Here is a 27735-nt window from a genome sequence, read left to right on the forward strand (position 1 = left end):
CAGCGCAGTGTTGTAGGATGTGCAGAGTGGAAACACCGAACTGGCTAAACTGTTTCGGTTTTTTAGGGGGGAGGGTGTTTCATTACATTTTTTAAAGAACATATAAATTGGGCACATGTGTCCTTACATGCTAAATGTTAATTTATGTGCACAAATGTCAGAATTCGTAGAAGAGATTAATACTCCTGAGACTTGTAAGAGTGCCTGCCCATGCACTTGTTTCTCTTCACCTGTGTTTCACAGCCAGCACGTATTCCCTATGTGCGTTTTGTTTCCTGGCAGCTGGCTGCAGGACACCGACAACGCTGCTGTTTGCTGAGCTAAACGACGAGTTTAAAAATCAGACTGAGTTTCCTGTTGGGAAGACTGTGAAGTACACTTGTCGGCCTGGATACCTGAAACATCCCCAGATATCACCAACTATTACGTGCCTTGAAAATCAAACGTGGTCTGAAGCCCAGGAGTTTTGCAAACGTATGTTTTGCAGATGCTTCTAGTTTGTTTAAATCGTCGTGTGACAACTGAAGCCTTGTGGTTTCTCCCTTTCAGTTCCTTTCTCCATGGGGTTTGGGCAGACTCCCAGAATTAGTGTCCATTTTCCTATGGCACTGAGTTAAAGAAGCTTAAAACCAGGTCTTCTTCTGCCCAGGGAGAAGGTGTGATCATCCAGGAGAACCAGAGAACGGCAGAGTTATCGTTATCACAGATCTCTTCTTCGGGTCAGCAGTGAATTACACCTGCAACGAAGGGTGAGTCCCAGCCAAGCTCCTTCTCCTCGTGGAGATGGAACCAGCAATGCTTCTGCTCTCCCTGCCACCCAGTGGGTTGTGGGACATGCGACCTCCAAAAACAGTCCTATAGTGACAGGAGTGACTTTATTTTACCCCAGGTACAGGCTGGTTGGAGCATCCCAGCGGCACTGTGTCACTTCAGGCTCTGGGAGGCGAGTGACGTGGAGCAGTGATGTTCCCGTCTGCCAGAGTAAGTACATTGTGGCAGGAGCTGAACAGACTGAGAAGAAACCAAACACAGCACAGAGAAATTCAGATCAGTGCTCTCCTTGGGAAAGGTCTTCCAAGGCAAAGACAGAGAGCATCACCACTGAGATGGGTCCATCCCCGTCAGTTCCCTTCCTGGGAACCGTGTGTGTCCTGCAGAACCCGCGTGCCGCTGCAAAACACTGATGCTAAAACCACCTCGTACGTGCCCACAGGTATCATCTGCGATCCGCCTCCAGACATCCCCCACGGGAGACACAGCGGGCACTCGACGGACACCTTCTCCTACGCGGACGTGGTCACCTACACCTGCAACCCTGGCCACCCGCTGGCTGGAGAGCCCTCCATCTTCTGCACCACGATGGACGGGGAGCACGGCGTGTGGAGCGGGCCGCCGCCACGGTGCGGAGGTAGGGCTCTGTGGTGTGGGGTGTCCGTCCCCATGGTGCGGACATAGGGCTCTGTGGTGCGGGGTGTCCGTGTCCGTCCCCATGGTGCGAAGGTAGGGCTCTGCAGTGCAGGGTGTCCGTGTCCGTCCCCATGGTGCGGAGGTAGGGCTCTGCGGTGTTCAGTGTCCGTCCCTGTCCCCATGGTGTGGAGGTAGGGCTCTGCAGTGTGGGGGGTCCGTCCCCATGGTGCGGAGGTAGGGCTCTGTGGTGCGGGGTGTCCGTGTCCGTCCCCATGGTGCGGAGGTAGGGCTCTGCGGTGTTCAGTGTCTGTCCCTGTCCCCATGGTGCAGAGGTAGGGCTCTGCAGTGCAGGGTGTCTGTGTCTGTCCCCATGGTGCAGAGGTAGGGCTCTGTAGTGCAGGGTGTCCGTCCCCATGGTGCAGAGGTAGGGCTCTGCATCGCGAGGTGTCCATCTCCGTCCCCATGGTGCAGAGGTAGGGCTCTGTAGTGCAGGGTGTCCGTCCCCATGGTGCAGAGGTAGGGCTCTGTAGTGTGGGGTGTCCATCCCCGTGGTGCGGAGGTAGGGCTCTGCAGTGCAGGGTCTCCATCCCTGTCCCCATGGTGTGGAGGTAAGGCTCTGCAGTGGGGGGTGTCCATCCCCGTCCCCGCGGTGTGCAGGTAGGGCTCTGAGGTGTCCGTCCCCTCTGGTGAGGCTGCGTCCGGGGCAGGCTGCACACAGGGATGATCTGCAAAGCAGCGGCCATTCACAAGGCAGGAGGGGCTGGTGCTCCTGCTGCAAGAGCCCTTTGACATTCACTGGGGATGAGACCTCAGAAATAAATGCTCCCAAGTCCAGATAGTGGAAATATCTGGATTGACCCTGGCAGTGAGTAGCAGCTGAGGGACACCGGCCTCAGACATCCCCGTCTCTTACAGGCTGGCAGCTCAGCTGCAATGTTCCTTTGCACCAAGTCACCCATTTTTCCATATTCCTCCTTTTTGTCAGTACTGACGTGAGCATGGTTTTGCCCTTTTCCCCCAGTGTCGCAGTGCTCTGACCCCCCAGCCATTGCCAATGGAAAGCACAGTGGCCAAGCCACGGCAGTTTTCATCAGTGGCATGTCCGTGAGCTACGCCTGCGATCCTGGCTACGTTCTTGTCGGAGAGGCACAGCTTAATTGTACTTCTTCTGGAGCCTGGAGCATCCCTGCCCCTCGGTGTGAAGGTGTGTTCACCTGCCTCTATCACTTCTGGGTATGGCAGTGATACAAAGAGAGTACAGGAGGAAGGAAGGAAGGAAGGAAGGAAGGAAGGAAGGAAGGAAGGAAGGAAGGAAGGAAGGAAGGAAGGAAGGAAGGAAGGAAGGAAGGGGAGAAAATTGAAAATCCACACACTTTTACCCGGAGAGACTCAGTTCTCTAGAGCTAAATGGGAAAACAAAGCAGAAAATCACAAAGCCCATCCTGTTCTCACTGAAGATTTCCTTCCCTGCAGGACAGCTCTGTCCCTCCCCGTCAGCGATTGCCCATGGCCAGCACGATGGCGAGGATGTGAAGATCTTCACCCCTGGAAAGTCTGTAAATTACAGCTGTGACCCCGGCTATTCTCTTATCGGAAAAACAACTCTATACTGTACGGTCAATGGAACCTGGAGCATCCCTTACCCTCGGTGTGAAGGTGAGCTGGGAATGCCGGTACCCACAGTGGAAAGGGAGACCATCGTGATTGCATGGCCCTCCCCAAACTTTGACCTCACAAAAACAACAGGGGAACCCCCAGCTCTGGCAGCCGCTTCCCCAGCCCATCCGCTGCTTTTCCCTTCCAGAGATCACCTGCACAAGCCCCGACATCCAGAATGGAGATGTGGATGAAGGACGGAGCGCTGTATACCGGCCCGGGGCCAACGTCACCTTCCAGTGCCGCCCGGGCCACGTGCTGTGGGGCAGCCCAGAAGTCAAGTGCCAGCCCGATGGCCGCTGGTCACCCGCTCTCCCCACTTGCGAGCCAGGTGAGTGGGGCACAGCGGCGTGGAGAAAGAGGATGCTTAGGGCCATCCTTGCGCTGAGGTGCTGCTCTCCGCCTCCCTCGTGTCACGTCAGGTTTGATGGTCTTTTGCTGTGTTAGACGTGCTCCTCCCTTGGCAAAATCACTAAAACACCGTTCTTTGCTCCTGCCCCGTTAGTGCTGCCTTGTCCTCCTCCTCCCGTCATCGCCCACGCCACACACAGCGCCGAGCTTGGGGCAAACTTCACCAGCGGCATGTCCGTGAGCTACAGCTGCCAGCCCGGCTTCTCCCTCCTCGGAGACCCCTCTGTCTCCTGCACGGCCTCGGGGAACTGGAGCCTCCCGTACCCGCGCTGCGCAGGTGGGGACGGCTGCTGCCACGGTCCCCGGCCACCCGGGGCTGGCCGAGCATCCCTCCCGTGCTCGGCTCATCCTGGAGCCGGCAAAGCTCCAACCCCCAGAACTGGCACGTGGGGAGGGGCGACGGCATGTCCAGTGACACCCTCGGGTCTAAGCGTCCTTCCAGCACACGCGGAATGCTGTGTTCATCTTTATGCGTCCATCCTTCCTGCATGTTACCCTCTGCATGCCCTTTTTTCATTCTGTTTTGTCTTCTCTCTTTAGTGCTGCAATGTCCTTCACCTCCAAACATTGACAAAGGGAATCACAACAGCCAGGACTTGGAAGTTTTCACTACTGGGATGGTTGTAAATTACAGCTGTGACCCTGGCTACAGCCTCCTGGGAGAGGCATCCATTTACTGCACCGACTCTGGAAACTGGAGCCTCCCTCTCCCTCGGTGTGCAGGTACACTGGGGTTCCAAGGTGGGAGTTAGGGATAGTCTGGGAATTTCTGCCATTGAAAGCCTGTAGGATGCATCCTTTCCTTTACTCTTTCCAAAATTTGAGTCCTTCACTCCTTCCCCTTTGTTTTCTCTTTTGCTTGTAAACTTTTATCTATGCATACTCAATACACATTTCAAAATGACTTTGTGGTTTTGATCTCCCTATTTGTCCCTGTGTTTTCTTTCCTGATAGGTGGCTGTGGAGCCCCTCCAAACTTAACCTTTGCTCAGTTAACTGAGGAATTCAAAAATCTGACGGAGTTTCCTGTTGGGGACACCGTGCGATACAGCTGCCGGCCAGGATATATGAGACACCCTGGAATGTCCCCAACTCTGACATGCCTCAAAAACCACACGTGGTCTGAAGCGCTAGCGTTCTGTAAAAGTGAATAGCTCCATCAGTTTGGTGTTGGTTGTTGAAAATTGTCTAAGCTACATTTGTGGGTTTCTTAAAACAATTCTTTAAAAAATGATTCATACATGGCTTCACTAGTCACATAGTTTGGGCAGCTATTGGCCTTTTAAAAATCACATCTTTATTGGTGCCTGAATGTGGACAGATCCTTAAGATAGCTTCTCGTAGCGCATTACAAAACTGCGAGAGAGGAGTGTAAACTCAGCCTTGTTCTTTCCCAGGGAAACAGTGTAAATACCCAGAAGCACCAAAGAATGGCAGAGTTATTCTGATAGATCTCCTTTTTGGGTCAACCATGAGCTACATGTGTGACGAAGGGTGAGTCCCACGTTGCCTTTCCTGACTTAATTTTCTGAGCTCAGTGTTGGGCAACTTATAGTGAAGGCTCTGAGCCCCCTCCTCTGCTCTGCTGTTCTCCCAGAGCAAGCCAGAATTTGTATTTTAGTTCCAGTTATGCCACAGTTGCCGGCTGTGGGAGAAACATCTCTCATTGTTCCCTGCCTGTGCTCAATATATTACTTTGCAAGCTTCAGTTTCAGGCTGCCTTCTCAGACGGGCACCCAGCAGGAGCTGGGAGCGCAAGTGAGCCTGTGCTGCGAGGAGGCTCCACCAGCTTGGACATCACTTGGATCTGAGCCCTCAGTTAGCACCTGACCAATCTAATCCACAGCAATTGGATCATTGCTGTTCCTCTTGGATCTGGGAAGGAGGAACTTGGTGTCCTTCGTCCCCATGTGTCAAACCAACAGAAACACCTCAGGGACCAGCCGGAATCAGGAGGCTGCAGAAGGAAACCTCTGGGGGCAGTCTCAGAGTGGGAGTGCGAAATCCTGGTATCAACTGGTATTTCTTTCCGTGTAACTCCAGGCACCGACTGGTTGGGCAGTCTCATAGGCGGTGTGAGGTTTTTGGAGCAGATGTCGCATGGAGTGGTGCTCTTCCCGTGTGTCGGAGTAAGTAGGTCACAGAATTGCCAAATTAAGTCCTTAAAATTAAAAAGTGGCATTTCCTTAAAATAAATAGAACCTTGAGGACTAAGACTTTTTAAACATAATATTCCTCTAGGATTGTTCTGGTTTGCTTACTCGTTTGGTTTCTTCTAAAAACCTTCCACATGCTAGCTTTTTATCTTTCAGAGTTACGTAGAATGAAGTTGTGAGATGCCTGCAGGGATTTGTCCCTTTTGTTTCACAAACATAAATAATAAATTAAGGAAGAAATGTGTCTTGCAGTAGGAGAGTGGGATATTGAGTAAAACTGAACTGGGATCTTCCAAATACTGTACTGTTATCCAAACCACAAGGTTGTTTTGCAGGGGTTGAGCATTGCAATTCATCATTCCTCCAAATGGAATTGCTTTGGAAGGCATGAGCTTGGCATAGTAACGCAGTCGTGAGAACAACTGGCAGCGCTTATGGAATTCTACACCATTTAATGTATTTATTGGAATGTATTTGCATTATTCTGGTTACAGGCACAAAACTATATTTATACATACAATAATGTGGTAACCCTAGGGTACCTAAAGGAACTAAAAAGCCCTCAATTCTTGAAATTATTCTTCTGTGAGTCTCCAAGTGCTACCTGCGAAACTTCTCTGAGCAGTGGCACGTTAAGAATGGACCTTAGATATGCAGCGATTACAGCATACCTATGGCTCCCTCTTTGAGATAATGAATTTATTTTGCAGAGGTGGTATGTCCAGTCCCACAGATCCAGAATGGGAGTGTATTTGTTCTCAAATATCGCTACACATACAAGGATACTGTCAGCTTTAAGTGCCACGAAGGCTTCACCTTGCGAGGCCACGGCACAGCCCAGTGCCAAGCTGACAGGACATGGAAGCCACCCGTGCCCATCTGTGAGCAGGGTAAGTGTCAGCGCTCTGACTCGTTAGCGTTGCAGATTCCTCCCCGACGGCTCCTACCCATCACTGAAGCCAAAAGTGGCTTTATTTTTCCTGTTTGCTCCAACTACTTTAAGGAGAAACCAGAAATTGTTGCTTTTATTTATGCCCCTCTTCTCACACAGGAGATGAGCCAGGTTTTGGGTAATGCTGTAAGTATAAGCATGATTTGCGTTTTTCTCACCTTGCTTGTTGCAATCCATAATCCATGTACTTTTCAGTTCCCGAAAGTGAGAAATTTGGTAGCATCATGGCAGGACACTACCAGAGAGGAGTGAAATTTTTGCTGGAAATATAAAGGCAGGATGATGAAAAATGAAGGTAAATTTGTGCATTGTGTTTGCTCAACCAAATATGTATTTTAAACTCTTAATGCTGTCTCTAGATGGAGTGGCAGAACATTATCATCATCCTGATACCACAATGAAGCCAGGTAGGTTCATTATAAAGGCAAGATTTACTAAATGCTAACTCTTCCTCCCAACCTGTCCCACTTTTTGCAGTGAAGAGGGTTAATTGCACTTTTTTACTCTCTTGTTATCCCTTTTGTCACAATTTAATGTCACCTTCTCACCTTCTCCCTCTCCTCTTTCACTAGTGAAGTGTCTGCCTCCTCTAAGGATTAATAACGGGGAAGACGTCAGTCATTTCTCAGACACTTTTAATGCAGCAGCACTTGTACGCCAATGCTGCAAACACAGCTTCTCCCTCGTTGGGAATAACTCTGTTGTACAACATACGGAGTCTGGAGCCATCCCCTTCCTTATCTTCTTAACTTTCTAAATGCATTAAACATGTAGTGATGTTTGGCTAAGGACTTGCTGAAATGAGCTGTTGCTTCAACAAACTCCACGACAAAAGAAAGAACGAGGGCTCTGTGGCCAAACGCTCCTCTCTCCCGCACATGTTTTACAATGTGAAGGGTTCCCTCTACCCTCGCTGTCCACAGCTGGCTGCGTGAGCTGGGAATGGAAAAGCAATCAGATTGGAGTCCCTCTATAGGCCTGGAGACATCATTACAACTGAATGCAACACTAATAATGTCCCAAAAGACCTCCACAAGCCCCAGTGCCAGCCTGGGGGCACGCGGGATCCTCTGTTCCTGGTCTATGAAAGAGGAAAGCACGTGCCATCTGTCCTTAGCTGGCCATCCTTTTTGACCTTGTCACTCTTGGTAGCATGTTGTAAGATGTTTAGGAGGCGAGAGGAATCCAGAGCCTAGTGTTTAGATCTGAAGACCCATTTATCCTAATTTTTCCCATTCTTACTGCCTCTGTATCTTGTGCCTTGGTTTCTCAGTATGAAGACCTTAAATATGAGCTTAGGCCAGCTTTGCCAGCTGTAAGGAACCTGGACAGATGTTGTAATAAGATGGTCTTATAAGTGTGGAATTCCCTTTGTAGATCTGAACTAATCACCCAGGAAAGATGATGCTGGGCAATGTTCCTTTGAGCAAGAGGGAATGTGTGCAATTCCATATGCTTTAGGGATGATGTGGGGCAAAGCAAGTGCTGAGGGTTGGGCAGGGCTGGCTTCGTGCGTGGGATTCAGTGCTGTGGGAGTGAGCGTACAGCTCTCCACAGGTGCTCAAAAGTTTTCCCTCTTGCCTCTATGAGCTCTGTTTTGATCTGCGCTTCTCTCTTTTTAGCGCTGCTCTGTTCCAAGCCTGCGGACATCACCCACGGGTCTCACAGTGGCACAGGAAAAGCGTTTTTCACTCCTGGAACATCTGTAAGCTACATCTGTGAGCCCGGCTTCTCTCTCATTGGGGCAGCATCCATTTATTGCACACAGTCTGGAGCCTGGAGCCATCCTCCTCCGGTCTGTCAAGGTGTGTTTTTGTTGCAGAGAGCAAAGAAGAGAGGACTTTTAACATGAGTTGCCTTAGGGAAAGGTTCATATAAGGACTAAATCTGAGTCTTTTACTACAAAATGAGTGATAAGAATAAGTTTATACCCATTTCCAAAGCCTGATGGAGTTACAGTGTTACAAAATCAGTTGCTGAGCCTACAGAAATTAAAAAGGAACAATCAAGGCTGTGAAGATAGGGTGCCTTAGCTACTCTCTGGAAGTCCATCAGGATCCTCATGTCTACACTGTTGTTTGTCTCTCCCCGACTTTCCAGTTGTGAAGTGTCTCCATCCTCCAAGCATCACCAATGGGAAGCTCAACGGCAACATCTCTGACACTTTTTCCTATGGAGCATCTGTATCCTACAGCTGCAATCCTGGTTATTCACTCGTTGGGAATGCTTTCATTAACTGCACCTTGTCGGGAAGCTGGAACCAGCCTCCTCCTCAGTGCAAAGGTGTGTTAGTGCTTAGTTTGTTCATGTTGTTTGGAAACTGTGGTGGCAGAACCACAAATTCTGGAAGACAATTTTAATTCTTGCATGTTTTCCGTCTCTGCTCTTGTTACTATGAATGAGTTGTATAGTAACTTTCTCCCGTTAAAACCTTTTTACTTTAAGTAGAAGAGTAGAAACTTTCTCCCTTCCCTTTTTGTGCCTCTCACTCCGCAGTTACCACTAACAGGAAACAAAGGAGTTGATTATATCAGAGAAGTTGTCTCTGATGGACGGTCTATAGATTACACCTGAGCCCGACTATTCCCCTCTCGGAAAATGCCTCTGTATCTGTGAGTTGGCCCCTCAGACTTCATCGGGCAAACTTCACTAAAGGGAATTTCATGAATGTTACAAGATTCCTATCGGGGGTGTTCCTGCACAGAAAACTGGACATTTACTAGAGTAAATTCATTCCCCACACAGGGTGCTTCCTTGGTGGAGCTGGCCCTACCTCAGTGACTCAAGAGTTGAAACATGCTGGGATAACAATGAGAGGAAATAACGTACCAAATGCTTACGTAAATAAGTCAGCGGCTTTTTAAGGAAGCAGTCTCAGAAGATTTCTCCCTGCCATTCCATGTTCTTGTCATTTTGAAGTGTCCTTAGTAACTATTACGTGTGAAAGTAAAAATAAATATTAAAAAAAAAAAAGACGTGAAACAAAGGTTGAAAGTTACACGTTGATGTTACCCCTTTGGTCTCCACTGAGACCCTCCTCCTGCAGAATTCTTGGGCTTGGACTCTCAAAGGTGATTAGACACTTGAATTGAAGCAACCAACTCACTCAATTGAAATTAGTGGTATAAATAGCTTAGATGGCTGGACTAATTAATAAATTAATTATTGATAAATAATACGGCTGGTGACATCTTCAAAGGGCAAGGGACTTCTACAGACTAGAAGCGGGTTACAGGCAGTTGGCTCTAAAGCTCCCACAGAATTCTCCCCTGCTACGCCTTTCTCCTCCAAATGTTTTGGTAGCTCAGTATCAGAAAAATCTCCTTCTCCATCAGTCTGCTCCCAAGGTCCCCCTACTACACCCGATTTTCCAGCTGTCATGTCAGTGTGGAGGAGCTGATCTGTACAAATACGCACACGTGGGAGTGAGACACCAGCCCTCTTATGCAGCCACAAAGAAAGAAACTGCCCTCTGCAACAAGAATTAATTCCTTGTTACATTCAGAAAGAATTCAAGAACAACGTCATATATAACCCACAGCTGTATTTCTTGTATTTCAGTTCCCTCTCATTAAAAATCCCTTTTGGTTACTTCTATTTTCAGAGATCAGATGTGTATTCCCAGAAGTTCAAGGTGTTAAGAAAGGCATAAAAGGAAATACGTATCGCTCTGGGAGTAACATCACTCTTGAATGCGATGACGGTTACACGTTGGAAGGCATCAGTCAGATTCAGTGCCAAGAGGATTTCAGCTGGGACCCTCCTGTCCCAGCCTGCAAACTGAGTGAGTGAACTGCGAATGAGGCAAAGACCACACAGAAACGTGCAAATGCATTTGAAACGCGCACATGTCTTTTTGTATATTAAAAAAAAAACCAAAAGTATCTAATGGTGTGGGTTTTAAGAAATCCCGTATTGTAGGCCTTAGCAGTAAAAGTTTTATTGATAAAGTGGTTAACTACAATTGAGAAACACTGTGTTTTGTTGGAATAAGTTGCTGATTTTTCTTTTTCTCTTCACTTCAGCATCACAGAAGTCTGGCTCAGTAGGCCTAGGTAAGCAGCTCGGAGACATCTCTGTGGCCAGGTCTTTAGCTTTATGCAGTGGCCTCAGTGGCACCGTTCCCCTCTGCTTACTTTGAAGATGCATCTTTTGTGCTGATACGCTTTAAAAAATACAGTGAGAATAATATGTGCTCTTCTCTCTCAGGAGTCGCGGCTGCGGGAGTCCTGCTTCTCCTGGGCACAGGCATTGTCTGGAAAATTATTTCTAAGCAGAAGCAAGGGTAAGGCGGTCTTCTGGATGCGCATTCATGTCCTTTGTTGCCAAGTCCCAAGTTTTATATGCTTTAGACACTTGAAACAATTGCCTGAGTGTGCCCGGGTCTTGTATTTTTGTTTCTTCAGCTCATGCTTGCAAACTGTACAAGGCACAGCAACTTGGAATCGACGGTGTGGTTATGTTGTTTTATTTCAAGACTCTTCCTAAGAGGAAACCAACCCGACTGTTCTTTTACAAACCACTACAGTTCACTCTCTTCTTCTTTTTCACTTAGCTACTATCATACATACGAAAATGACAGTTACCAAACCGCTCTGAACCAGGCAGCTGAACAGAAACGCTCATGTCTTCCATAGATGGTATGGATTTATACTCCTCAACATAAAATATCAGTCATAGCTGCAAACTTAAATTGTTCCGATATAGTCATTCAAGTGGAAAAATCCTATTTTTCTTTCTGACACCACCCTTGATGTGTGTGTTTCCTTTTCCATAACCTGAACAGATGGTGTTCACAGGTCAGGCTCCCAGACCGTGCCTTGCTTCCGACATAACGTTGGTTTGTTTGGGAGGATTATGGGAGAGCTTGCTCTCTAAAATACTGCCTGAGCAGCAGCAGCGTCAGAACAGGGCACCGAACTGGGCCTTTGGGGATTTTTGCTTGCTTTTACGCTTGCTGCAACGCCGTTTTCACTTCCAGCTGCATCTCCTTTCTATGCCGAACCTATTACAGACAACAATGAATTTTCACTGTTAGCAGCACTCTGAACATAATCAGCTTTGACTACAAAATGGCACCTGTAAACAGCTCTTTTATGTTTATTTTTATTTCTGTAAAGGCTGGTTTTCAGGAATTCCTTCTTTGAAACAATGCATTTCCCAGAAATTCTCTCCTCCCCGCCCCCTGCCCCCCCACCCCGTCCTGAGTTACAATGTGATTATGTTGTGTAGACATCAGTGTGGAAACAGGAAAAGTCTAATTTTAACACCAGCACGTCATCTTTTCCCTAGGCTGGGCACTCCTGCTGCCGCTAACCAGGCATCCAACCCGATCTCCGTGCAGGTTGCATGGAAGCATCGCTCATGTTGAGACTGAAATTCTGTGGCAAAATAGGCACTTTACTGTGGAATCAATGTTAATGCTCCTTCTGCTCCCGTTAATTACTGTAAGGATCTAACGAAGTTCAGACTGCACACAGTACAGCTGCTGTTTCAGAGGGATGTCTGTGTCCTGCTGCCATCTGACAAAGAACATTTCTCTAATTGCAACCCCTGTGATAAGCAAGACCCAGGAAAGCAGTCCTGCATGTGTGGAAGTCACCATTTGTTAAACCAAAGACTGTCTTAATAACAACTCTATTCACGTCTGCAGCATCACCAGATGCTGCTCTGCATTTTCTTCCAGAAATGCTTATTTGCAGTGTTTCTCTACGAATGCTTCACCTAATAAAAGCTGAACGTGGGACAAAAATTGCTTAGATTTTGTCTCTACTTTAGTGTCCATCTCGAGTTTTAAGTCTTTATTTTTTATGTTGGTTGTTTGGGTTTTTTTTAGTACAGCTCTGCAACACACACAGTTTGTCGTTAAAAGGAGTGGCAGCCCCACATAGAGTGGTTCATCCTGGCCTGGCAGCCAGGAGCATTTATTTTTCATCAGCTCTTGTTGGCGTTCACAGCGCAGGAGCTGCGTAACTAAACACGCTTTGAAGCTTTTCCTCTTTGCCGGGGACGTGGGCGGCCCCCAGGGGCCCCTGCCCAGGAAAGGGCCTGGTCTCCTCCGGCCGGGGCCTCTCCCTAGGCCGGGGCTTCTCCTCAGGCTGGGGCCTCTCCCCACCCCTGCCCCCCCGCCAAGGCCGCAGCTTCTCCCAACATCCGGTCTCCTCGGGCCGGAGCCGGGGCCTCTCCCCACCGTCGGTCCCCTCAGTCCGGGGCGCGGCACGCCTCGCCTCAGGGCGGCTGCTACCGGCAGAGGCGTCGGCCCCGCCGCCGCCATGTTGCGGAGGGCGGGGCGGCGGCCGCTGAGGGCAGAGGCGGGTGGTGCAGCGCGCATGCGCCTCAGCCCCGCGCTGCGTCTTCGCGGTCGTCCGAGCGAGGGAAGCGCAGCGGCCGTTCCCGCCGGGGCTGCCGCCGACATGGAGCTGCTCGCCCGCCGCCCGGGCCTCCTGCTGGCGATAATGGCGCTGTCGTGGCTAGGTGGAGCGCGGGCTCAGGGTGAGGAACGGGCGTCCTGGGCGGGGGGGGCGAGTTGAGGGGGCTGGTGGGGTACGGCCGAGCCCCCGCGGCCTCCCGGCCCCGAGAGCAACCGGGAGGAGGCAAGGAGCTCGTCCTCCCCCGGGGCTGAGGGGGCTGATGGGCCGCTCGGGGAGGCGGTGGGGAGGGAGAAGGAAGTAGCTTTAGGCGGTCTCTGCGGGCGGCTTCGGTGGGGTTTGGGGCGAAAAGGCGAGAGAAAGGAGGTGTTGCAAAAAACGGACGTGGTGGCTGGCTTTAGGTGCTGATGGGTGCCTGGTTCTCACCCTGAGCTGGGGGTTTAAATTTCTTGTATGGTTTGGTAGATCTCTAAGCAATAATGTAAAGGAAAGGAAATAAATAGGTATGGTCATAGAGGTGGTGGCCTCTGCCGTGGGTAAGTCTTGCAAAGGCTGGGCGGGTCTGACATTTGTGCCTGGGCCACAAGGCCTGGAATGTTTTCCAGGTCCTCCAGCGTGGAGGAGTTTTACATTACATTTACATTAACCGCACCTCAAAACGTCCCTGGGTCTGTAGGTCCCCGTGGGATAGTGTTTTAAACTCCCCTTTGTGATCTGCCTGGCCCTTTGTCTCAGGAAGGGAAGTGAGCTGTGCGAGTGTGGCTGGTTTGTTTCTCCCGCAGCAACCTAAATAGGCATTTCACTGCGGATGGGTGTACAATGAATTGTCATATATTTTAAGTACAAGAGTAAGGCAAACAGACAGAAAATATGAACTGGAAAGGAAACGCATTGTCTGGGTAGAATGCTAAAGAAGAATTTGAGAACACCAGCAAATAAGTAACCTGTACTAGCGTATGGTTGGACATTGGGTGCAATTAAAATATAAATTAAAAAACTGAAACCTAGTGAAATATACAAATAGCCTTGGCCCTTAAGAATGTCACCTCTTTGATTTATGGATGGGTCCTTAAAACCTACTGAATGAGCCTGGCATCTGTGCCATTATGCCTCAACTTGTATCTCTTTTTGTTGACAAGATTGTGTATTGCTTTTTCCTTCCTTTGACAGGTACGTGTCTGCCTCCAGACAGGCTGCAATATGCAGAGCTCGGAGAGAGTTTCAGCACACAGCAGAGCTTTCCTGTTGGAACCACGGTGTCGTACATTTGCCGGCCAGGGTATATGAGAATCCCTGGAAAATCAGTAACTCGTACATGTGGTGAAGACTTTCAGTGGTCGCCCATAGAGCAGTTCTGTACAGGTAATGTGCATATGACCTCTTTTGTGTTTTCCCTTTGATATTTAACAATTTTAGTTGTTTTTCAAGTGAGAATTTGTATTCTGTAATAATTTAAACAAAGCTTGAAAAATGCTAATGATGGTAAGAACAGTATGTGCCAAAGACTTAGTCTTTGGATGTAACTACAAAGATATAGATTTTTTTTTTTTTTTTTTCCCCTCCCCCTAGAGAGAAAATGTAAACATCCAGGAGAATTAGAACATGGTTTTATTACCGTGACAGATCTTACATTTGGTTCAAAAGCTACTTTATCTTGTGAAGGCGGGTAAGTATTTTGGTGAATGAATCCTCTTTTGTTTTTTCTGTTTAGACCAGATTAGAACCAAACCCAAGTTCTCTTATGCAGGTTCCATTCCAGTTCTGACTTGAAGTGTCTCCAAGTTCTACCTGGAGCAAATGAAATTACAGTTAAATTTGACTTTTGATTCCCTGATTTTACTTGCTGTTTGCATCAACCAAGGCTTAAGCTTTTCAGTGAGATTCTGCAGAGTGAAAACTAGAGTGTTACCTCTAATGACTTCTTTTAATGCTTCTGTGGCAGAGAGAATAAATTTATATATTTATCGCCCTTCATTATTATATTGAATAATGTCTCATCTGTCAGTGTATAGCAAATGAAGTCAAAAGTGCTAACCTCTCACAAGGTTTTTTCCTCCCTTTTAACAACTTATTTTTTTAGTATTAGTAACTTTGAGCATTAGTGTTAGAGGGTACGCATCTTAAAATGGCAAGACTTCCATCACTTCCTTTAGTGATGTCTCATTTCCTTCTCTTTTGTTTTCAAAGTTGAGGCTGTTAATAAATACATAAAATTTAAGATACCATTCTCATTACAACAAAAACTTGGCATGTCATGGACCCCTAATCACACGACAGAATTGTGTAAACAAAGTTTCTAGCTGCTCGTTGGAGAAATGAGAGCTTCCTTAAGTTTCACTTCTTTATAAATATTTTTTACCTTTCTAGATTCAGATTAACTGGACCTGATGAAATTTCCTGTGTAATTAAGAATAATGGTGTTGACTGGAATAGAGATCTTCCTTTATGTGAAAGTAAGTAAATTACTACTGTGTTTAAGTTTATATTCAGATAGTGGTAGTTCATTTAAAAACAGCTGTGCCATAAGCTTTCAAGTACAAGAAATGATGGTAAAGTAGGACTAATTTTTAGTTTTTTGGAGCTACTTGGGATGTCCCTGAGGAATGATCACTGAAAAATATCAGTTATTGTGGTAATTAGCTCATATTAGTTAAAGTCAACCTTATCTTGAGATTGAGACTCTCTATAATAGATGACCATCGGTAACTTAGTTATAACTGTAACTTGTCTTAGAAATAGCTATATGTTGGATTTTAAATGAAATAACTTGAAAATCAAGGCTTGCTGTTTCTGAGATGAACAAGATAACAGCAAAATTCTGTCGACTAATTTGTGTGATTTATTCCTAGTAATTCCATGTAAACCACCTCCAAGCATAGCCAACGGGCGCTACACGGAAGCCACTAGCTACGTTTATCAAACGTCAGTAACCTACTCGTGCGATGAGGTACCGAGAGGCGCCGATCCCTTCTCGCTGATTGGCCCAGATACTATTTTCTGCACGTACGATGCGCACTCAAATGGAGTTTGGAGTGAAGCACCTCCACAATGCAGAGGTTGTTGGGATTTTTAATGTACTACTTTATTATAGCCTATGTGACTCCAAAACTTCAGTATCTGTCCCTTTTTTGGAAGGGGGCAAGGGGTGATGGACTTCCCTGTAGAAAAGAAGAAACAGATCCTCTGGTACTAAATTTGATATAGTTCCAGTGGAGATTAGATCCAGCTGCGTTATGGATATTGAGTGATTATGACACGTAATATGACTAAAGTTTTAGTTAAAAATTTAAAAATATATGTATGAGCATGCTGTTGGTAGAAGTGACAAGGACAAAGTGAAGTAACTGAGAGACCATAAAGCCTGGGTAGCTGAAGAAAAATTGTGTAAAGAGCAAGAATGTGAAAGCTAGATTATGAACAGTAAAAAGGTAAGGAAGAACTCTTTTTCTAAACACAGCTACTATGCAAATGCAGAAATAAATGTAAAGTCTAGCAAGGACAAAGTCTTGCTTTGCAGACATAGGGAGAAGTACCAGATGCTTGTGTGTTGTCATTTGAACCCAACTCAATATCACATTGTTTTCTGAAATTCTGCCATGGTACAGGATGTGGCAGAATTTCAGAATTGGAAGTGGAACATGTTTATATCAATTACTACAATTTCTTATTTGACTGGTACCGTTAAAACTCAATAGCTTAAGGCAAGGACCTTCTCCACCTTCAAGAGGATAACCTTTTTATGAAGCTCCTCCAAAACAGTTTGAGGAATTAGAGAAGGAAACGTACAAGCAGTAAGAGGATGCTGTCTCTGTTGCACAGATACTGTTAACACATGTTTCCAAGCTGTTTTTCTTTCACTGATTTCAGTGGTCAAATGTGATAACCCGACAGTTGAAAACGGGAGAAAAATAACTGGATTGGGACCTTCCTATAGCTATAGGGACTCAGTCATGTTTGAGTGTGATCCAGGCTATTTCATGGTCGGACCGGACGTAATTACCTGTGGAGAAGATAACAACTGGTCTCCTCCAAAACCAACTTGTCAAAAAAGTAAGTCTTTAAATAAAGAATCCGACTTCTCTTGTATGTTGAGAATGTTGTACATCCGTCTTAGCTAAAATTTAAAATCATAACACTGTAGTTGGAAATCAGAAGCTAAGGAAGTTGACATGCAGCCTCATCTGTGGGCATCTGTTTTAGGTGTTGGAGTGACTTTTAACTCCAAAGAGTTTTTGGATGAGAGCGAATTCAGTTGCAGACATGCATATAGAAGTTGTGGGGTGGACATATTGTGGTGCTGCTGCATCCTAATAGCATCATGGTGGTCTTTCTAGTGATTTCATGTGGAAATACAGGAGAAAAGATGTGCTTCTGAATTCTGATACAAAGAACTAGGAGTATGCAAAATGAAACCTGTAGTGTCCTTCTTGAGTAATCAAAATCATTACGTGTCTTGTGTTCTCTTATGCAGCTGTTCAACTCTTACTTTCCAGGCATCTTGTATGGTTAGAATGTTAGATTTTGATCAGGCACGTTATTAAGTCAGGACTAATTTGCAGGGCTGGGGACATTGCAGAGGTCTTTCTGTAACCTTTCTCCTTCCTCTTTGTGCTAGAGGGAGAGGGAATGTTGTTGTAGATCAAAATGAGAGAATTTTTTTCCCTGCATACTCTAATAACGAGTTCCCAAGAATGAGAACCACTTCTACAAAGAGTATGTTTGGGGGTTCCGTAATGAATGAGTCTGGTAAGGCACCTGGAAATAATTCTAGAGCTTACAAAAATAATTAGTGAACAAATACGAATTTTTTAGCTACCACATCATACCATCATATTGCCTTACTGAATATCTACGGTAATGTTTATTTTAAGTTTTCTAAAAGAAACATTTATACTTAAAATTGTGGTGAAGTTAAACTTTTCAGATATGCTGATCTATTTTTCTCATACAAAAGCAATGTATATTTATGGAGTGAGTTAATGAATTATGGAATATTAAAACTTTGTTATCACTAAACTTACTTTTAAATTCATATATCAGTTACTCAAGGTGTATGCGGTGCCCCAAAAATCACAGATGGAGTAACGATTCATGCAAAACCTGTATATAGAGAAGGAGAGTCTGTTCAGATAAAGTGCAATGCTGATTGTGCTTTTCCTGATGGCGCTGAAGAGATGACAGTAACTTGTCAAGGACGGGATACGTGGAGTTCTTTACAAAACTGTGTATGCGGTAAGTTCCAGCGATCCGACAACCCTGTCCGTTAGGTCCGTCAGCAGGGCACCGACAGGCAATGTTAGTAGGGTTGGGAGGGTCATGGGGGGGGAGTTTTCAGCAACTGAGGACAGTTTTCAGCAGAGTGGGAGTCCTTGTTCAGTCTTAGTTCTGCTTATGGAAATTGCTAAGGTTCAAAAGCTGCTGTGAAAGATGTGTTTGGGGAGTGTTTTCTGAAGATTCTTCTTTTGATGATGGCAGACTTTATTCTTGTCGCCCTTTGCACCACGCAATCACTTGTTATGATGGAAACAGAGATTGTCTTTCTTTGATGCAAATGTTTGCCCTAATGAAGCTGAGACGTGTATTTCTGTTGATGTGTCTGAGCCATGTCTGTCAGCAGAAGTATCTGCAGCCTCTAGGAAGCAGGAAGCCTTTGCATATAAAGATATTGACTTAAGAATTGACTGAGCTTCTGGTATTTACCCAAATGTGTTTGATGGCAACTTCTTGAATCTGCTTCATGTAGCAGTTCTGTTCTTGAACTTAATTTCGTTTTCTTCCCCCTCACCGTGATCTCTTTCCAGGTGGCTCTGAACATCCTGGTTTCACTCCATACATAAATCATGGTAGAATAATTGAGGGACAGAAACCTTCGTATTCTGTCGGGGATTTCATTACAATTGAGTGTTACACAGGCTACACATTGCATGGTGAAGCTCGTATTCAGTATGTTGGAGAAAACCAATGGCATCCTGGAATGCCAACTTGCCAGTTAAGTAAGTATGAACTGCAAGAATTTCCACTAGAATGAAAATACGTGTAACAGACACTTTACTTCTTGGGGACATTCTTTTATATTCAGGAGAAATCATATAATGCAAACTTCCTTCTTTATTTTGGCATAAGAAAAAAAGGTTTTAGTAAAATCCATTTAAAAATAGGAATATTTTAAGTTAAATAAATACTTCAATATAAACTGTCCTGCTACAAGGATTGTGTTGACAGAAGGGCTTGATCTATTTGAAATAACTTTGTGAATATTTTAATAATAATGTTTGAATAAGAAGCACATGTGTTCCTCTTGTGATACTGATTCACTCTCTTTTTAGGTGTGTATATTACAGTCATCATCTGTGGTAAGTATCTTATAAAACATGAACAAGATACAATGTGGATTGTATTTTTTTGTGTGGAATTGATATTCTGGTCATCAGCTGTGACTGCAGTAATATAACACGATTCTGGAGTTTTGGTTATTTTAAAACCGCTTGTCGGCTCCTAAGACTGCATAGTTCGAGAAGAGTTAAGGTTGCTTAGCAATCATAGATTAATTTCATGTAAAATGTGTATTTTTTCATGTATGCGAGGCATCAGATTTCAAAGGCAGTCTTCCACAACTTGGTCATTTTCGTAAACTCTTCAGAGCTTGGGCTTACTGGAAGTGTGAATGAACAACCGTGCCAGGGAACAAAAGTGCTTAGTCCATTTTCTGTCCTTGCATTTGTTACCGGCTGTTATAAGCCTACTGCTTTTTTATAAACTTGTTGTAAAAAATAATGTTAGGATGTTGACATATCTGTTTTAATGATACTGAGCTGCTGAGGTTTTGCCATCTTGGTGGTCACTGTTCTTGAGCTGAACTATCTTGAACAGCCTTGACGAAAGCATCAAATACATATTTGTGAAACAAGCCATGCAAATTTTAAGTATTTTTGGGGGTGGGGTCTATAGGGCTGTGGATGAAGACAGTGCTATTTCTGCTAAGAATCTTTGAGGCTCTTTTGTGACCTAGAGGTGATCTTTACCCCTCTAAGGCTTTTTTTTTTTCTTTTAATTCTTTCTAAAGTGGTTGTGGCACTTGTGGTGGGCCTGGCAGCCTTCTGCATCTATAAGAAATGCTGTTCACAAAACGGGTGAGTAAGCCTACTTTTTTATTATTATTATTGCAAATTTCTAAATGACTGAGCAAAAGCAGTGCTAATGTGTATGCAAGTTTCTTGAGCTTTATCTGCCCTTTCTTTTTCAAATGCCTGACGATTATGTATGAGCTTATCACAGCAGCTGATGTGAAGCTGAAGTGCCTAACAATGTATTCGGCTTTGTTTTTGTGTCTGCTATTCAGATAAGCTGCTAATTAACGCCTGCACTAATTTCGAGGAAGGAAGAACCCTGTTCTGAAGCTTGTATTTAGCATAGGTACCCTTGCCGAGGAAAGTACTGTTTGCATCTGCTCTAAAACATGTCAGTTTACTTCTTAAAACCAGTGGTAGTAGTGGCTTGTGTGGGCTTGTGTTATTTTATTGCTTGGATACCCTCTGGCATCGCCAGGTCTCACAGGCTTTACAGGCCTGGGCGGTTTACGTGAACTGGAAGCCTTGGAGATGAACTAAGGAGCTTCCTCTCTTCTATGTAAGATGTACCAATGGTAGTGGAGGGTAATTGGAGAACTACTGTGTTTTGTGTTTTGGATCAGAAGGACCTTGAATAAAACAATACAGGCTTAGTTACAAGGAAAAGGTGAAAAAAAATTTGGCTCCTATGCTGTTTGAAAAAGTAAATAGTCAGCTTTGCTACTAGAATGTTTAATGTGTGAATCCACTTCAGGTTTTTTTTTCTCCTGCAGCAGCAATGATTGGTGTCCCTATGTTAAAGACTTGCAAAATCAACTGTAGAATATTAGATGCATAAGTAGTAGTGTGTTCTTCTGTTTTTAAGAGACATATAGAGCCTTTTGAACTTTATCTTCAAACCAACTGATTGTTACGTATGCTTTTCATGGAGGGGTGGCAGGAGATTTAAATGCCTCTTTGTACATTGCTTCTTGCAGTAATGTCATGTTTTAACTTCTTGAAAAAAGCCTGTTTTGTTGGAGAAATACTTTGTAATATGCAAAATACTGAAAATTCAGAGCAAGTTAGGTGGTATGCATAGAATGTTACAATAAGCATCTCATCAAAATTGATTTACCTTTTAACAAAATCTGTTAAAAGGGTATGTGAAGCAATGGAAGGGATGCTTTAAATAAAGTAAACCAGGTGGAATATTCCTGTGGTTCCTATTTGTAATGAAGTACATGCAGTCCTACTTGGGAGAACCCTGAAGCTGGCTTATATCCAGTGATGTTTTAGCTATAGTATCTTCCACTTAGGCCGTACAGTACCATTACAAGGGCCAGAGTGGCCCTGTAAGCAGAGTACTTGTACCTGTGTGCTGCTAAGGAATTTAATGCCTTTGAGCAATTGCTTTTCGTCCATGACTTGGATAATATGCAATCTTGGAAGGTCCAAATAAGAGTACGTGGGAGTTAATAGTATTAGGGCAGCACTTTCTGCCTACATCTGTGGAGAGACTTCTCAGGGTGTAGAAAGGAGGAGGCATCTAAAAGAACATCATCAAAAATTAAGGAATGTTATATTCCTGAAAATTTGACAATGTGAAAAGTCTTATTGCGCCCAGTGCTTTCCTTAAGCTTCATTGCTGTGAACATCTGACTATTAAACTTCTTTCTTGTCTGAAAAGCCCGATCTAATCTTCTTTTATTAAGGCCTCGATCTCCCTATTTAGTTTTCTGGATTCCTGATGCAGCTGAGCCTGTGTGAACTGTTGTGCCTCCAGCAGCTTGTACTTGCTGGGTTGTAACGTTCATATGACAGCAAAAATCTCTTCTTGCCCTCTCTTTCTTGTGTTTAAACTGACAGTTCTCTAGGACATTCAATTAGACCTTTTTCCCCTTCTGCTGTTCAGCTCGTATACAGTTGATGAGAGTTGCAAGGAAACATGTCTTTTAAAAACTAATGTCCCAGCTGAGATGGAAGAAACTGCACAAAAGAATTAATTGAATCTTAAAAAGGTATACACTTTCCACTTAATTTGGACTTTTGCAATGAAGCTTAAGTGTCTTCTTTTGTTATAGTTTACTCTGAATTTCAGGAGGAGCATGGAATCTAGCTAGCTGTGAACCTCAGTTTCCTATAGGAAAGACTTTTATAACCATTCATTCATTTTGGGAGAACAGAATACATTACATAAAGAATTATCATTTAGTGTCGTAAATGATAGCTTCCAGTGATTGCGTATCACATATCTTAGTTTTGGGTTGTCTTTAAAGAATGAGTAACATATTTTTCTGTAAGACAGAAACTGTATAGCTACTAAGTAGAACGTTTGCACCTGTTCCGGTAATGTGAAATGGGTTCTAGTGGTGTGTTAGTTTTGTTAGCTAATAGTATAATTCCCTATAACTACAAGACTGTTGGAGCTGGAAACCAGCTTTGTGGCATTACGTGGATGCTAGAATTATAAAGATAGCGTGCATGCTTTTAGAGAAAACCAGATTATATGTCTCAGAATTACTGATTCATCTTCGTATTCAGCTTTGTAGAAGAAAAATAAAATAAATAAGGTGCGAACAAGGTCTTCTTTTTAAATCTTTTTATAAAAAGGTGATTTCTTTTTCAAATTCAGAGTTCTGTAGCCCTAAAAAGCATCAAAATATAGTTGTTTGTTTGGAACTGATTTCCTCTACTATATTTAAAACTAGTGCTTAGTCGAGTAGTTGAATGCATTTGATGATAGTTAGGATTGCTCCTGCACTTGTGTAGGGTCAAATTAGCTCTTTCAAAAATCTGACTCTTCAAACCTTGTTCCAACAGGACAGAGTTAAGACAGGACAGCTTAGTTTGACTGTTCGTTTTTCAGTATTTTGCAATTACTACCTTAACAGTTAGAGTTTGCACTACAAATACTTTCGTAGACTAGTATTTCATTTGTGTCACTTTTCTCCACTGCACAGTTCTGAGAAGGTAATGGTTGAAATGTTCTGTCTCTTATTCTAACTGGATGTAAAGGTTCTTTTCAAATGCATAGTCTTGATTTTACTTACTTTGAAAGAACAAGTGACTTTTCGGTACTTTTGATAAGTTTGAGATGGCATATAGGAAAATTCAGCTTGGAGTTTATTCCGAAATAATGTATGGATTAAGTAATACCGTCTTTATCTCTGAAGTAAGATGTTTCTAACTGAGATAGGATTAGTTTTCTGCGTTAGCTGGGCTTATTTTTGGAGAGAGGAAAAAAAAGGAATCAAGAGTTCTTATGTCCAATCTCAACCTTTTGCACGTGACAATGATAAGAAAAATGAATGGTCTGGTATGTGTACACACTATTAACAACTGAGTTTTTCTTACGGTATCTAGAACTCCTTAGAGACCTAGCGTAATAGTGCAGAGGTTTGGTGGTTTTTTTTTTCTGTAAAGCAAAACAGGAGTTATTCAAGAACTTGAAAATACGTGTATATGGATGTAATTATGAATTTTAATCCTACTGTGTTTAAGTATTGTAAATATGCTGTTAGTGGACTACAAAATCAAAATTCCCACAAACTAATATTCAGCTTCTGGTTATAAAATGTGTACTAAACAACATACTGTATTTAAAATAAATTATAAGGAATGCTCCTGATGTAGTCTCCAAATTAGTTAGGAATCCTGTAGCTGTTCTGTCTGTGTTCAGTTTTTGGTAATACTCGGGCATGGTCTGTTCATAACTTGAAATAATCCTGTTGGATCAAATGCTCTTCTACTCCGTGGGTCATTCTTAGCAGTCTGGTAGATGAAATGAAGAAAATATCTCCTCAGTCTAACAGTTGCCTTGTAAGATGAGGACAAATAAGGGTGTAGTTTCATGACTTTAACTGTTGATTTAATGATAAAAGTAAGGACGTGCTTTCAGAATAAATGTTAAAACTATTTAAATGTAAAATCTCTGATTTGACCTGTTTTTTTGTTTGTAGGAAACGTGACAGCACTCCATATACTGCCGAATATAAGATCTGTAAACCATGACTGACCTTTTTTGGGTGTGGGAGGGAATTCACAGTTGAATATGCCAATCAGAAATGGAAAATGATTGCACTTGCATTGAGTTTCTGTAGACAAATATCTTGTACTATGTCTTACACTACTGATTAACTGGAGTAGGAGATCATTACTAGGCATACATATATGCTTTTCCTTATGGGCCATTCATATTGTCTTTTCTGTGTACGTGAAACGGACTTAAAGGCCCGTACCCATAGCATGCAAGAGTGGCTGTGTCGGCGGGAGTACTGGACGTTGTCACTGTCACAGTGCCAGCTGCTGCCTGCTGCCTTCAGTGCTGCCTCTTTTCTTACAGAAGACTATCCGGTATTAGTTCTGCTCTCTAAAATCCGAATGTGTTTCATGTTCATTTTTGTGGTTGAGGTGATATAAATGATTATGTTGTCTCTTATATTCTGAAATGTTTTATTATTCATTTCTTTAAGAGATTGGTGCCTTTTAAGGCTATGTCTTTTTTTATCACAGTTTAGATCTTATATATACTACCTCCTTGTTTGCCAAAGTTGGTTTCTGTATATCTAATGAATTAAAATGTGCCTTTAAATCAGAGTTGCATAGCTTTTCCATTGCCTTTATGAAGGAAAAAAGCCATATATATTTCTAGCTCTTTAATATAGTCCTAGAAAGACTACAGTGCATTTGTTGGAATGCAAAATTGACAGTTTTGTAGCAAAGGTATCCTCTGCCTTTGAATTTGTTGGCCTATTGACAGAAGATACTAATTAAAGGAACTGCAGAGAAACCGGTGGTAGCCATCTCCTACCAGGAGCACAGTAGAAGTTCCTTAGGACGCTTGATTTTTCTTGAGCCTTGATGTTAGTTTTGGAGATAATTTTGTTGCTTTTTGGGGTAGAAAGGGCGCTATATGCATCGAGCTTCCTTGCTTTTTTTATTTGAAATCATGTATTTCACATACGGCATTTTAAATCTCTGTATACAGATTATGATGCTAAATCTATCTCTGCAATGCTAGATTTAGCGTCTGGTATCTGCTGGGAAACAGAAGCCTTTCCCTGTCTGACTCCCTTCTCTTTTCACGTTCAAGGAAGACCAAAGCGGGTTAGTTGGGGGAGTGGAGGAGCGGGTGTGCTGGTGGTGGCAGTGGTTGTGGTCTCTGTATGTAGCTGCTTGCTATCGCTTCGGGATGTGTTTTAGTCGAGCCTGTGGCTCCAGGAGCTCCCATCACAGCGTTTGCCATGGATTGAGACTCAGTCGTCCATTGATAGCTGTTACTTCAAATGCACACTTGCTCTTCCTAATTCCTTATTAAAACCAAAAGCTTAATTAGGGCAGGTTGTGGCTTTGTGAATCTCTGAGTTTGCTGTCAACATAAGAACCAATTTTCCCAGAAAAACCAAATGGCCTCACTTCAGATGGCTGAGGCAGCATTTAAACTATTCTTTCTTGTCTGTGGTGGATTGGCAGTGCTCTCCGCCGTCGGGAACAGATTGTTTGAATAACGCTATTTAGGACTTTCTAGGGCTTTTTGGGACAATCCCAGCAGTTGTATTGTTAAGAGTTCATAATAGTCTCTGGTTATTAAAAAGGAGTTTTGGCTGCACAGAATGACTTGCTGCTCATTGGCTAGCCAATACCTAGTTTGATAATTGTTTGTAAATACTATGATAATATACTGGGAATTCAGTGTGGTGGTCACTAGACAGCTTGATTATGTGTGGCATCTTTAATGTTTTAAAATATGCTGAAATGCACTTAATGCTGAAGTGAAATAACTGTAAAAAATGGCCTTATTTTTACGCTTTTTTCCAGATGTAAAGACGAGTGATGACTTGTAATATTACAAATAAAAATGTTAAATTACGTAGCAGTAAGTGTTTGTCTTTCATTCGTCACGTAAGCAGATTCTTAAGATGATTTTTCATGTACCAAACTTGCATTAGGTGGTAACTCTTGAGATTTAAGCTTGCAGTTTGTGCACAGAATTGCTTAATGGTAGTGTAGAGAATGCGTTCTAATTTGCTGAGTGGCCTTTTGGTTTTCCTTTGGAATTGCAGAGAGTTTCATAGAACCTCCAAAACCTTACAGTGTTCACTCCTGAGAAATTTGGTAAAAACTTGATGGAGAAGAGGCGGATTTATCACGGGGCTGTTCTGATGTAACACTAAGTCAAAGACCGAATCCCATAGTGCGTTCTGGCACTTCTGTCCAGTGTGTGACAGATGTAATCCTTAGGGAAGAGAGTTTAGGCGGTTTTAAGTAAAATGTTGAGTAGAATGTGATTATTTTTAATTGTCTGAGGCTCACACTCAAAATGCACTTAACATTCTTTGCAAAGAAATGTATGGAGTCAGCTGCCTTATAGAATGAAGCCTTTCAGAAGGTGGAATAGAAAAATAACTAATATGCCGTATTTTTTTACATTTGTGGTTGTGATACCCAAAATCAGTTGGTGTGGACTGCAAATGATGACAGTATGTAAACTACACAGCTTTTGTTAAGTTTTGGTATTGCAGTGAGCATCGATGGGATAGGCAGCTACTAGGCAATTTGACTTAAACATTACAAATTAATTTGCCCTAATTGTCATGAGTTCTGCACCATTTTTCTAAAACTCAGTCCCATGTGAATTATTTCATTTTAGAATCTGGAACTGATAATTAAGAGTCATGAACACATGAACTTTGTGCTAAGAAAAAGGCTGCATGTAGTAAAAATGTGTTGTTGCCATCTACTGGTAAAATAAGTGATGTTCTCACAGTGGGAGTAACAAAACAGAGGTACAGCGTTACCTGTTTGATATTATGTTGGGTGAGGTGTCGGTAACGGGTAGGTTTCTCAGAGTTACACTTAAAATCAGTGCAAATGCTCATTTTTGAGCACGGTTCACGTGGGGTGGGGGAAATGGAGCTGGGGCCTGAAATGAAGAGACTTGCAGCAATTAGGTATTTTCCAGCAGGGAAAGATGCAATCTGTCTACCTGAGACAGAGCCCAATACCAAGTAGCACACAATTTTATTTAAAAGGAAAAAAAAAAAATCTGAGTAAATAACAGGTTAAGGCAAACAAATAGCACATGGAATAGAAGTGGTCAGAAGGTGGCTGTGCTCTCACACATGGGCCCTGGCTTGCTGGAGATGAAGAATCTTAGTTAGGTGTTTGAACAGATGCTTTGCTTTCTCGTTCAGCATCCCTCCTAGTTGAGCCTGATGCTGACTGTCCTCCTTTAGTGCAGGATGTTCAGCCTGTAGGTGTAACTTCAGGTCAGAGAACAGAAAAGCAATACCGTACGTGTTTGTGAAGCGAGAGCGTGCTTTTGATGGTGTTTATTTAAAAGGACTTTGGGGGGCGGGGGAATGAAGTTTTCCATTATTGTTGCTTTTCCCCCTACATCATAACCGATTTCAAATGGTGCTAGACAAAAACTGAGACTCTGAACACCAAGAGAAATCGGTCAGCCTGTGTAAGAGACATTTTCCTGGCTCAGAGAAGAATCCTCTTGTAGATGACAGCTACGCATTCTTTAAAGTGGTCTGATCAAATGCTTCGTCCACACAGCGATCGTCTTTTCTGTGTCGTGTTTGACAATAGTGAGGTCAAGCAAAAATAGTTTAGCTTCATTTCAGTGGTTTGGATGCAAGGGAATAGAAGTCCTCTGAAACTTTATTAGAAGTACCAGCAATAAAAAAAAATAATTCTAGAAAAAGGAGTGGATTCTGTGTGCACCAGTG

The 27735-nt window shown here is 43.6% G+C and overlaps 2 protein-coding genes across 6 annotated transcripts in view; both read left to right on the forward strand.

The window, feature by feature from the left end:
- Positions 1-12235, forward strand: part of CR1 (complement C3b/C4b receptor 1 (Knops blood group)) — a 35296-nt gene extending 23061 nt beyond the window's left edge. Inside the window, 23 exon segments of the mRNA XM_074564186.1 lie at positions 283-474; positions 650-749; positions 890-981; positions 1214-1408; positions 2881-3063; positions 4015-4197; positions 4429-4620; positions 4872-4968; positions 5518-5603; positions 6341-6520; positions 7155-7280; positions 7283-7319; positions 7468-7518; positions 7520-7654; positions 7882-7897; positions 8108-8117; positions 8205-8387; positions 8683-8865; positions 10187-10366; positions 10608-10637; positions 10792-10867; positions 11138-11222; positions 11875-12235. Coding sequence (XP_074420287.1) covers positions 283-474; positions 650-749; positions 890-981; positions 1214-1408; positions 2881-3063; positions 4015-4197; positions 4429-4620; positions 4872-4968; positions 5518-5603; positions 6341-6520; positions 7155-7280; positions 7283-7319; positions 7468-7518; positions 7520-7654; positions 7882-7897; positions 8108-8117; positions 8205-8387; positions 8683-8865; positions 10187-10366; positions 10608-10637; positions 10792-10867; positions 11138-11219 — 2609 coding nt within the window. The 3' untranslated portion in view covers positions 11220-11222; positions 11875-12235.
- A 391-nt stretch (positions 12236-12626) lies between these two features.
- LOC141733746 (membrane cofactor protein-like) overlaps positions 12627-27735 on the forward strand; it is a 28028-nt gene continuing 12919 nt past the window's right edge. For 2 of the 5 annotated variants that reach the window (XR_012584382.1, XM_074564542.1), the window contains exons 1-10: positions 12740-13074; positions 14121-14312; positions 14520-14616; positions 15318-15403; positions 15800-16006; positions 16818-17000; positions 17991-18182; positions 18752-18943; positions 19277-19303; positions 20014-20080. Coding sequence is in view for 4 of the 5 variants with exons in the window: in XM_074564542.1 (XP_074420643.1) it covers positions 12855-13074; positions 14121-14312; positions 14520-14616; positions 15318-15403; positions 15800-16006; positions 16818-17000; positions 17991-18182; positions 18752-18943; positions 19277-19303; positions 20014-20080 (1463 nt within the window). In the remaining variant the exon portion in view is untranslated. Of the gene's footprint in view, positions 13075-14120; positions 14313-14519; positions 14617-15317; positions 15404-15799; positions 16007-16817; positions 17001-17990; positions 18183-18751; positions 18944-19276; positions 19304-20013; positions 20081-20289; positions 21682-21911; positions 22018-23958; positions 25875-27735 lie in introns of those variants that run through there. The other 3 variants (XM_074564545.1, XM_074564543.1, XM_074564544.1) reach the window with 3 other exon arrangements.

This window comes from Larus michahellis, chromosome 21, assembly GCF_964199755.1.
Source record: "Larus michahellis chromosome 21, bLarMic1.1, whole genome shotgun sequence".
In the NCBI taxonomy this organism is placed as follows: domain Eukaryota; kingdom Metazoa; phylum Chordata; class Aves; order Charadriiformes; family Laridae; genus Larus; species Larus michahellis.